Below are 12,353 nucleotides of genomic sequence, written 5' to 3'. Positions count from 1 at the left end.
CAGATATCTAGTATGCGTACTATATATATCTACTATATGTGTATGATATATATATACATATAATAGATATATGTATATATAGATACGGGAAGACATGTGTATATGTCTATACAGTACATTTCATCTATCAGCATCAGAATATACATTCTTTTCAATTGTAAAGGAACATTTTTCAGAATAGATCATAATGGTAGGTTATATAACAAGGCACATTTAAGAAGACAAATCATACCATGTATCTTTTCTGATGGTATGAAAGCAGAATTCAGTAATAGGAAGAGAAACTGGAAAATTCACAAATATGTGGAAATTAAACAACATACCCCTGAACAACCAGTGAGTCAAAAAAAGAAATTAAGAGGGAAATAGAATATCGTGACACAAATGAAAAGGAAAACAGAGCACACTGAAAGCTATGGAATGCTGAAAAAGCAATTTTAAGAGGGAAGTTGATCGTGATAAATGCTTACGATAAGGAAAACGAGGTCAAGATGGCGATGCGGGCAGACGTGGCTCACCTCTTTGCACACCACATCAAAATTACAAATAAAATATCCATCAACCATCACTCAGGAATGTCAGAAATTGAGTTGAATGGAAGTCTGACAACTATGCAATTCAAAAATCCACATCCATCTAGACTGGTAATGGGGTGCGGATGCTGAATGGGCTGGTGTTACAGAACACAAGGGGGGGGCCAAAGACAATGTACTGTAACCTGAAAGGAACCCCCCAGGTTCGTTATGTCTGCCGCCTTATAGGAAAGACATCTCTCAATGCCAGAGATTCGTGAAAAGGAAAGGAAAGGAAATGTTTATTTAATGCTGTACAGACTTAAAGTAGTGCCCTAATGTCTTCATCAAAATCCCAAAGCACCTAAAATACCCACAAACACACACAGTCCTTCCTTCCCCCTTTGCCCAGTCTGGGGTACCGTATCTCAGGAAAAGAAGTAGAAGTCTGTGGCTCAGGCAGCCCCCAGTTCTTCCCAGTAATCTGTCTTGGCTGGTAGGCCTCCCTCGGTTCCTGGCACCGTCAGCTGTGTCACCTGGATCTCTGCTGAAGCCGGGTGGTGGTTCTCCCTACTAAAGCTGCAGGGGTCCCCATTCTGGCAAAGCCCCATGGTTCTCTCTCCTATTGCCACAGCCACATGGTTCTCTCTCTGCAATGGCTGTGAGGAGGGGGGTCGCCACTCTGTCAAAGCCAAGTGGCGGTTCTGTGCTAAAGCCACATCGTGATTCTCTCTCACAGGGCTGCGGGAGTCCCCACTCTGCTCAAGACTGAGTAGTTCTCTCTGTACAATGGCTGCAGTAGTCTCTACTCTGTCAAAGCTGCGTGGTTCTCCCCCCAGTGGCTGCCATGTCTGGGTTTAAATCCCCTCACCAATCTTCCTCTGCAGCCCCATTTCCAACTCCTCCTACAATTGGCTACACTTGCCAGCACTCTCATATTCTTCCAGCTTTACTGGGCTGCCATTGTGAGTCTGGGCAGGCATGGCCCCATGTCATGGAGCCAATCTTCTCCAAGCTCCCACGCAGGCACTGTAACTTGGGGGACCTGCCCCCCAGTTATGTCTTGGGTGGAAGTTACTTCCATCCCCCTGGCTCAGAGCATGGCCACAGCTATTAAACATATCTATGTAACCAGTTAAAGGTTATAGATATGTTAAGTGACCACACCAGAGGTTAGCTGCAAAGCTGTTGCTATGCAAAACAGCTCTCAATGGTCCTGCTCCATGTGTCCCTTCCCCCAACCCACACCTGCGGGGGAAGGGGTGAAGACACCCTAATATTTCCTGGACACCTTGAGTTCTGGACCCCATTCCAAATCCCTATTTGGGCCCCACCCCCCTTGGCTACACCCTGTTACAATCCCTCCTTTCAGATTTACACCCACTTTATAATCTTATGAAGGACAATGGACGAAGGTCTCATCTTGTAACTACTTCCAGCTGGACATGGACATAGTCCTACCTACCCTTGGGTCAGGGGTGCCCTGAAAGGATGGAGGGAGTCCTTCCTGTAAGGGGAAGGACCTCACAGAGTCGTGGTCAGTTGGCTGTCACCAGGAAGTTGCAGGCTTGGTGTCCAAAGGCTGGCATTACTGGACTGTTGGCATCCTGGTCATATTCTGGAGGTGACAGATTTGGAAAGAATTGGAAGGGACAATGAAATCATAACCACTAAATGACAAAGGCAGGGACTTAGGTAAAGAATGGCTCGTCTGGAAGAAGGTGTACAGGCATGCTACACCTATCCAAAACCCTTGTGGCCCACTATGCTTCACTCGGGCTGAGGGGAATACATTAGGATTTCCCTCCTTTCAGATTTCTGAACCCTTTCTGTCCAAGCCATTAAGACAGAAAAGGGAAAATCAGTTCCAAATTGAAGCCCACAGACCACCCGAATCCTTAACGAACCCAACCACTTAGGTTCAGCCAAACCGTTGAGTTTCAGGGGGCAATGATGAAAATGGGCTCCTTAAGTGAGGCTATATTGCAACCAATCACTCAGGGAATGAAGTCATAGGCATACGTCCTATGACAACAGAAGAACACACAGGTTAATTCACACAATAGTCCCCAAACCAGTCACTGTGCCTGTGAGACTGTCTTTTGGGAAGACACTCAGTTGCGAGGTCCTTCCTGCAATGCCATTCAGCAATGGCAGTCTGACAGGTCCTCTGTACCTGTAGACTGTACATCTTTGGTGATACTACAAACCCAGTTCAACTTTCAAATGAAAACAAACTTTTCAAGACAGTTAGCTATGCCATTCTGATGTCCAATACTGAGCATTGTGATTTTCCTTGAACCACAATTTTTCTCCTTAAGATCTCCCTCATTGTTATTAAAGGGACTACTTTGAGTCCTGCTTTTAATTTTGCCTATTTGTTTGCATAAACACACCAAGAGCAGCCTGGATCACTTATGATCTTTAATTCCCCTTTGCTGGAATTCACACAGGGAACCTTACACGTCTCAGGGCACAGAAGCAGAGCCACACACCTACCATCTGGCTTTGCCTGTACCATTTGTTTCACTCAAATCCCTGAGGCTTCCATTGTGCCTACAGGTTCCTTTCTGGCCATCTTTCAGGAAAGAAAACTTCATTCCTTCCCTGGAAAGACTGGCACGAACTGCACAACCAACCAAAGTACCAGGCTTTTCTTGTGGGCTTACACTAGCTTTGCAAGTCAATCCCAGTTCCTCAGGGCTTTTTGGTGATGACCAGAACCCATACATGCCTCCTTCAGGCATGACATTCCAGTCAAAGTCTTGGTTAATAAAACCACTATTAATGACTGGTCTTACTGGTTTTATGCAAAGAAACCTTATGTCTTCACTCACTCCTTCCGAATGCCAAATTCTGGAGGGATCAGGTAGGGAGAAAAATACAAAGTGTGAATGAAAATCCTTTTCCTTCTGATATCCACCAGGCTTCTCAAAACTTTCCTATAGAGTGTGAAGTTTCAACCTTCCCTGGAATCCTCAATTTCCTTTTCAGAGCGGATAGAGAGCAAAATCCAAAACACAGAGTTCCAGAACAATACACAGGTAGAAGCATTCTCTTGCCCTAGTGCGTCCATCCATGCCTCGCAGAGACATGCTCCTTCAGGCCCGGTCTCTTGGCAGAAACATGCCCCCTTTGCCTCTGGCTGAAGCACTCATCAGCCCAAATGACCCTTCTGGGTCCCGAGTGGCAAAGGCATGCTCCCCAGCCGGTTACAGTGACCTTACTTAGGTCTTACAGTGACTTTACTTAGGTCTTACAATACAGGTTTTCTTTACTCCAGGTTTAAAACTTTCACATCCTTTATACATAATTTTACTCATCCAGATTTAACCATCAGTCTCTTAATCCTGGTTCCTTTCTCACACTGGGAAGGACTATACTTAAACTCAGTACTTAAACTCAGCATGTGGCAGCTAGAAGTCCCTAGCACTACAGGTACCTTCTACTAAAAGTCCCTAGATTTGCAGGGACATCCTGCAGCTTTCTGAAGCTCAGACCTTGCAAACACCCTATATATTAGATGCTTACCCTTGGACCTTAGTTCATGACCTTTAGAACCAGAGCCATTCCTATCAGAACCAGTTACACAGAGAACCTGACTGATACAGTGCCCACAGAGCAGCAGCATACAGCCCATAATCTGAAGAGAGCACTTAGCCCACCACCTTGTCCAGTTCCAAGATAGCAACACCCATGCATGCCGGGTCTTCCAAGATGGCGATGCCCATGCACACTCAGTCCTCCATGGTGGGGCACTCACGTGGCTCATCCTCCATTTTACCCCAAATGGCGGTGCACCCACACGGCTTGCTGTCTGATCCCCACCATACATGCAGGCTCGGCTTACAGAGCCTAGGGGTTTGCTTCCTCCTGAAACCTCAATACAGGCTCCCTTACTGCCACCTGGGCTCACTGGAACTGGAAGTGAGCAGACAGGGGCCACCTGGTAGCAGCACACTAACCAAACCATTACCCACAGCTCCATTGTTCCAAAACGGTGTTCAGAAACCAGTCTTCAACCAAACCATTTTCACGTTCCTGCTCCCTCCCAGTTTCGTTTCCTTTTCACCTTTCCAGGCGTGATAGGAGGCTGATGCCCTCAGGAATGCTGAGAAATTCTAGAGACTGGGAAAATTCCGAAGTCTCACTCTCTCGCACCTGAGGGGGCCAGTCTGCCACGAACAATTTTGTCCCGGTGGAGTCGCCAAAAACTGTTCCAGACCACAAGGGGCCAAGGGGGAGGCTGAGGGCAACGTACTGTTACTGAAAGGAAACCCCCAGGTTCATTATGTCTGCCACCTTATAGGGAAGACATCTCTCAATGCCAGAGATTCATGAAAAGGAAAGGAAATGTTTATTTGATGCTGTACAGACTTAAAATAGTGCCCTAATGTCTTCATCAAAATCCCAAAGTCCCTTAAAACACCCACAAACACACACAGCCCTTCCTTCCCCCCTTGGCCCAGTCTGGGGTACTGTATCTCAGGAAAAGAAGTAGAAGTCCGTGGCTCAGGCAGCCCCCGGTTCTTCCCAGTAATCCGTCTCAGCTGGTAGGCCTCCCTCGGTTCCCGGCACCATTAGCTGTGTCACCTGGGTCTCTGCTGAAGCCGGGTGGTGGTTCCCTTACTAAAGGTTCCCCCCACTCTGCTAAAGACTGAGTGCTTCTCTCTGCACAATGGCCATGGGAATCTCCACTCTGCCAAAGCTGCATGGTTTTCCCTCCAGTGGCTGCTATGTCTCGCATTAAATCCCCGAGCCAATCCTCCTCTGCAGCCCCATTTCCGACTCCTCCCACAATTGGCTACACCTGCCAGCACTCTCATATCCTTCCAGCTTTACTGGGTTTCCATGGTGAGTCTGGGCAGGCGTGGCCCCATGTCATGGAGCCAGTCTTCTCTAAGCTCCCATGCAGGCGCTGTAACCTGCCCCCAGTTATGTCTTGGTGGGGAAGTTACTTCCATCTCCCTGGCTCAGAGCATGGCCACAGCTATTAAACATATCTATGTAACCAGTTAAAGGTTATAGATATGTTAAATGGCTACACCAGAGGTTAGCCGCAAAGCTGTTGCTATGCAAAACAGCTCTCAATGGTCCTGCTCCATGTGTCTCTTCCCCCAACCCACACCTGGGTGGGGAGTGAGAATACCCTAATATTTCCTGAACACCTTGAGTTCTGGACCCCATTCCAAATCCCTAGTTGGGCCCCCTCTCTCGGCTGTACCCTGTTACACTGGTCCCACACCCACATGGATAAAAATTTGGGAGGGATATCTTGGGAGCAAGGAGTCCTATCACCACACCAGGTGCCCCCAGCCCAGGATTCCCGTGCCAGAAAGTCCCCACAACTTCTGAACCAGCAGGGATTGAGTCGGTGGAGGAGGCCGCTGGAGCTCTAAGCAGTTTCTCTTGGGGAACCCACACATAGACTCTCCTACTCACACCCACTCCCTCTGGGCTCCAGCACTGGGGTGGCAGTTTGAAGGGCTCCAGTGGTATACAGGGAGGGACTGAAGTGTCTGGCATTGGAGTGAGCAGAGGCCATTGTCCTTTTGCTGAGCCCTCCCCCCACAGAGCCAGTAGGCTGGTGCCACATCTGAGACACCATCAACCTGGCTAACAAAGTGTGTGACCTGCTTTTGAGATCCATAGAGGCTCTACCACACCCAACTGATGGCCCGTTACAGAACAACAAGGGGGACCAGGGCAGTGTACTGTCACCGAAAGGAACCCCCCAGGTCCGTTATGTCCCCAGGTCCGTTATGTCCACCGCCTTATAGGGAAGACATCTCTCAATGCCAGAGATTCATGAAAAGGAAAGGAAATGTTTATTTGATGCTGTACAGACTTAAAGTAGTGCCCTAATGTCTTCATCAAAATCCCAAAGTCCCTTAAAACACCCACAAACACACACAGCCCTTCCTTCCCCCCTTGGCCCAGTCTGGGGTACCGTATCTTAGGAAAAGAAGCAGAAGTCTGTGGCTCAGGCAGCCCCCGGTTCTTCCCAGTAATCCATCTCAGCTGGTAGGCCTCCCTCGGTTCCCGGCACCATCAGCTGTGTCACCTGGATCTCTGCTGAAGCCGAGTGGTGGTTCCCTTACTAAAGCTGCAGGGGTCCCCACTCTGCTAAAGACTGAGTAGTTCTCTCTGTACAATGGCTGCAGTAGTCTCCACTCTGGCAAAGCCATGTGGTTCTCCCCCCAGTGGCTGCCATGTCTGGGTTTAAATCCCCTCACCAATCTTCCTCTGCAGCCCCATTTCCAACTCCTCCTACAATTGGCTACACTTGCCAGCACTCTCATATTCTTCCAGCTTTACTGGGCTGCCATTGTGAGTCTGGGCAGGCGTGGCCCCATGTCATGGAGCTAATCTTCTCCAAGCTCCCACGCAGGCGCTGTAACTTGGGGGACCTGCCCCCCAGTTATGTCTTTGTGGGGAAGTTACTTCCATCCCCCTGGCTCAGAGCATGGCCACAGCTATTTAACATATCTGTGTAACCAGTTAAAGGTTATAGATATGTTAAATGGCCACACCAGAGGTTAGCTGCAAAACTGTTGCTATGCGAAACAGCTCTCAATGGTCCTGCTCCATGTGTCCCTTCCCCTAACCCACACCTGTGGGGGAAGGGGTGAAGACACCCTAATATTTCCTGGATACCTTGAGTTCTGGACCCCATTCCAAGTCCCTATTTGCGCCCCCCCCCCCCGGCTGCACCCTGTAACAGGCCCACCCAAGCTGCTTTTTTATAAGAATGGCTCGTCTTGGCTCTTATATCCTGTCAAATAATCAACAATTGGCTTCACTGAGCCCTAGTGGCAGTCAGGTTAGAGTCACAGCTTAGTTTCACCTGGGAATTTCCAAGCCCAGGACAAGTAGCAGCCATCTCCGATTGCTTTATAGCTCGGGCAGGGTGGCCCAGAGCCAAACACAGGTGGAGGCTGACCTTGCCCTGCACCACCCAGGAAACCCCAGGGCTAGTGCACCCAGTGGACAGTTAGAGACCATATTGGAGCACCACCATCCTGCTCCCCCACAGATGATCCTCTATGGAGGATAGAGGTTGGTGGTCAGTGGTCACAGCCAGTCCTTGTAGCTGACTGGCCTGAGTCAATCCCTCCCATTGATCTGCCAGCAGCAGCCAAGGCTCAACCAGAAGAGGAGGGAGTATTCAGCCCACACAAAGGGTGCATCTCAAGTACCCAGCTTGGGGGACAGGGAAGGTTGTGCCACTGGACCCTACAGGACACCTACTACATTAGGCCACACTACTAAGACACAGAGTCAAGGAGCTCTAACTAATACACAGAAACAACCACAGGGAGGCTGCCAAAACCAGGAGGCAAAGAAACATGGCCCAAATGAAAGAACAGATCAAAACTCTAGAAAAAGAATTCAACAAAATGGATATAAGCAATCTGTCAGATGCAGAGTTCAAAACTCTGGTTATAAGGATGTTCAAGGAACTTAGTGAGGAGAGGACCTCAGCAGGATAAAAAAAGATCCAGTCAGAAATGGAGGATACACTAATTGAAATAAAGAACAATTTACAGGGAAACAACAGTAGAGTGAATGAAGCTGAGAATCAAGTCAATGATTTGGAACATAAGGAAGCAAAAACCAACCAAAAGAAAAAAGACTCCAAAAAGAATGAGGATAGTGTAAGCAGCCTGTGGGACAACCTTAAGCATTCCAACATTTGCATCATAGGGGTGCCAGACAGAGAAGAGAAAGAGCAAGAAGTTGGAAATCTATCTGAAAAAGTAGTGAAAGAAAACTTCCCTGATGTGGTGAAGGAAATAGATATGCAGGTCCAGGAAGCATAGAGAGTCCCAAATAAGATGGATAGAAGGAGGCCTACTCCAAGACACATCATTATTAAAAGGCTAAAGATTAAAGGTAAAAAGAGACTCTTCAAAGCAAGAGAAGTTAGTTACCTGACAATGCCAGGTGGGAGGGAGGAGAGGGAGAATGGGCGAAGAGGTGAGGGTATTAAGAAATGCAATAGGCAGTTACAGAATAGCCATGAGGATGTAAAGTACAGTGTAACAAGTGGAGTAGCTAAAGAATTTATATGCATGACCCATGGACATAAACAATGGTGGAGGGATTGCCTGGGGAAGTAGGGGGTGCTGGGTGGAGGGAGTGAAGGGGGTAAAATCAGGACAAGTATAATAGCATAACTAATAAAATATAATTTAAAAGAAAAGAACCATAAACTATGTCCATATTTAGCATAAGGAAGGAAATAACAAAGGTCAGAGTGGAAATAAATGAAATGGAGACCGTAAAGCAATAGAAAAGATCAACAAAATTAAGAGCTAGTTGTTTTAAAAGACAGGCAAAATTGAGAAACCTTTAGACAGACTAAGGAAAAAAAAGGAAATACTCAAAATGAGAAATGAAAGAGATGTGAAAATTGATACTGTGGAAGTGCATAGGATAACGAGAAACTACATGAACAATTATGTCAACAATTGGATTGTGCAGAAGAAATGGACATGTATGTGGAAACATGCAACCTATGAAGAACGAATCAGGAAGCAGTAGAAGATGCAAATAGTTAATAATGAGCAAGGAGATTGCATTAGTGATCAAAAACCTCCCAACAAAGAAAAGTTCAGGACCACTTGACCTCACTGGTTAATTCTACCAAACTTGAAAGAATTGACACTGATCCTTCTCAAACTCTGAAGAGGAGGGAGCACTCCCCAGCTCATTTCATAAGGTCGGCGTTAATATGATGCCAAAGTCAGGGGAGGACACTGCAGGAAAACAAAGTATAGACCAGATATTCCTGATGAATATAGGTGCACAAATTCTTAAGAAAATACTAGCAATTCAAATGTAACCGTACTTTAAAAGGATTATACACCATGATCAAGGGGGATTTATCCAAGGGATGCAAGGATGATTCAACATTTGCAAATAAGTAAATATGATACACTGGATTAATATACTGAAAGATAAAAATCTGTGTGACCATCTCAATAGATTCAGAAAAAGCATTTGACAAAATACAACACATAAAGACGAGATTATGACAAGCCTACAGCTAACATCATACAGACAGGGTGCCCACTGTCACGACTCTTATTCATCGTAGCACGGGGAAGTCCTAGCTAGTAAGACTGTTTGAACTAACCAACAAATTCAGTAAAACTGTAGGACATATAATTAGCACACAATTTAGTTGTGTTTCTGTATATTAACAATGAAGTATTTGAAAAGAAATAAAACAATCCAATTCACACTAGCATAAAACACAATAAGATACTGATGAATAAATTTACCCAAGGAGGAAGACCTGTACACTGAAAACTATAAAATGCATTCCATTTTAGCTGCTAAAATGTTGTTTAGTTGTATGGTATAGATTGAGTTTGTTGTTGTTAGTGGTGTGGACCAAAGTATATTAAAAAAATTAGGTCACTTGCATTCTATATTAAAAGAGCTTCATACATCAGGAAAAGGATGAAACATTGATTAGAAAACTTTGTTTTTTTTAAGAAAATATATTTTTGTCCCTTAGGGATTGAAATTATATATGGCAAATACAAACATGGAAATGATTTGGAAAGAATAGAAGAAGCAGTTTGAGGCTCCCAAATTGATTTACTCTTGTGCATACAAATGTGAGCCAGAGTCTGAGAATGGCTTCTCTGGTGCTCAGCTGAATAACCTGTAAGTTGTTGGTTAGGCAGTATGGTTGGTTTTGTAGATACGTACCAAGCTCTGTACATGAGTCTGTATCCCGAGAGTGATTTGATGGAACATTTTTAATCTGTAACTTAAAAAATACTGTTTGTAGTTAAGATCACAGCTTTTCCCTGAGGATGGACTCTGATTGCAAATACCAGTGAAATTCCTATTCGATAGGATTTGTGAAACTGCATTCTTAAGTAGCAAAGTGGTTGCTACATCAGGAGGTCTAGTGTGTTGTTGATAAGAGTATTTCCATGCTGAAAGCTGACTGCTCTTTTAGTGTATATGAGATGTTCATCTCAGATTACTTTTTCTTATGAAAATCTTTTATCTTTTACAGGGGATCTTTCCTGCAAATTACATACACTTGAAAAAGGCAATTGTCAGCAACAGGGGGTGAGTAGTTGGCCTGACTAAACTTATTTAAAGTTTTTGTTGGTTATAGCAGAGGACTTTTTTGTTTTCTGTTCATTGTATAAATATGCCATTAACTTGTTTCCCTGACGAAAATACACTTGTTCATTCATCATATATAATTTTGAGGACATAATTTATTTTCCTGTATACTGGAAAAGTAACCTGGGTTGTGAATTTTATAAAACAATTATGCATGCTGTATGTTTAAAATGATGTACTATTTTGAGAACAGTCCTTGATAGGATAGGAGTTAGTGATAAATGTCATTTTGTTACATATATCAAAGTGAAGGAGACTTTTAAAATCCCAGCTTTTGCAGGTAGAGATTAAAAAAACATTAAAGGCATACCTTAAAGATAAGAAGATAGTGTATAAAGTGGATACATAGTTTGATCACAAATTTGAGAAACAAAAGCAATCTCTGAGTAGAAGAGAGAAAAGATGTAACTATATCAAAGTGTTAACATTTGTTTTTGCATGATCTGTGACTTTTAAAAAAATTAAAATCATGTTCTATTTTTAAAAATAATAAGTATGTATTATAAAATTGTGATTTTATTTTTAATTTACCATTTTAAAATATAAAATTTAAGGTACTATATAGCTATGGTAAGAGTTTGGTATTAGAAATAATGTTTTTGATCTGAGGTTGAATAAGCATCAGAGTAACCTTCTGGTAAGTTAGGGTTTACTCAGGAAAAGAGAAACTGATGCATCACTCTACGAGGTAGAATTTAATACAGGGAATTATTCACACACGTATATGAAGAGTGAAATAGAAAAAGAGGAAATACTGATATACCCCAGAATAATAACTGCAGAAAGCTGTCTGCACTCTAATGTCTGGGATACAAAAGATAACAGGTTGTAGAAGAGGTGACATCACATGGCTGCTACTGGTATGGATGAAGGAGGGCAGTGAGGCTGTTTCTGGGAATGCCAAAAGCAGCTGGATGCTAGAGCCAGTTTTCTCTGGTGCAGAGTCCGGCAGGGGTGTCCAGCCTGCAGACTGTAGGCCGCATGCGTCCCAGGATGGCTATGAATGTGGCTCAACACAAAATCCTAAGTTTACTTAAAATATTGTGAGATTTTTTTTGTGTGAAACAGAAACAACAGTAGAGTGGATGAAGCTGAAAATCAAATCAATGATTTGGAACATAAGGAAGCAAAAACCAACCAGTCAGAACAAGAAGAAGAAAAAAAGATGCCAAAAAAAAATGAGGATAGTGTAAGCAGCCTGTGGGACAACTTTAAGCATTCCAACATTTGCATCATAGGGGTGCCAGAGAGAGAAGAGAAAGAGCAAGAAGTTGGAAATCTATCTGAAAAAATAGTTAAAGAACCTTCCCTGATTTGGTGAAGGAAATAGACATGCAATTCCAGGAAGCACAGAGAGTCCCAAACAAGAAGGTATAAAGAGACTCACTCCAAGACACATCTTAATTAAAATGCCAAAGGTAAAGAAAAAGAGAAAGTCCTAAAAGCAGCAAGAGAAAAGCAGTTAGTTACCTACAGGGAAGTTCCCATAAGACTGTCAGCTAATTTCTCAGAGGAAACTTTGCAGGCTAGAAGGGATTGGCAAGAAATATTCAAAGTCATGAAAAGCAGGGACCTACAGCCAAGATTGCTCTGCCCAGCAAAACTATCATTTAGAATTGATGGGCAGATAAAGAGATTCCTAGATAAGAAAAAACTAAAGGAGTTTATCATCACCACACCATT

General features: G+C 44.2%; 1 protein-coding gene across 6 annotated transcripts in view; it reads left to right on the top strand.

Moving 5' to 3' along the window:
* The window catches only part of DOCK3 (dedicator of cytokinesis 3), a 268,621-nt gene that overhangs the window by 58,911 nt on the left and 197,357 nt on the right, over positions 1–12,353 (top strand). For all 6 annotated transcript variants that reach the window (XM_036030272.1, XM_036030271.1, XM_036030269.1 and 3 more), the window contains exon 4: positions 10,555–10,610. In XM_036030272.1, coding sequence (XP_035886165.1) covers positions 10,555–10,610 — 56 coding nt within the window. The remainder of the gene's footprint in view (positions 1–10,554; positions 10,611–12,353) is intronic.

Source organism: Phyllostomus discolor, chromosome 7 (assembly GCF_004126475.2).
Source record: "Phyllostomus discolor isolate MPI-MPIP mPhyDis1 chromosome 7, mPhyDis1.pri.v3, whole genome shotgun sequence".
Lineage (NCBI taxonomy): Eukaryota > Metazoa > Chordata > Mammalia > Chiroptera > Phyllostomidae > Phyllostomus > Phyllostomus discolor.
This window is presented reverse-complemented; position numbering and strand designations above follow the sequence as displayed.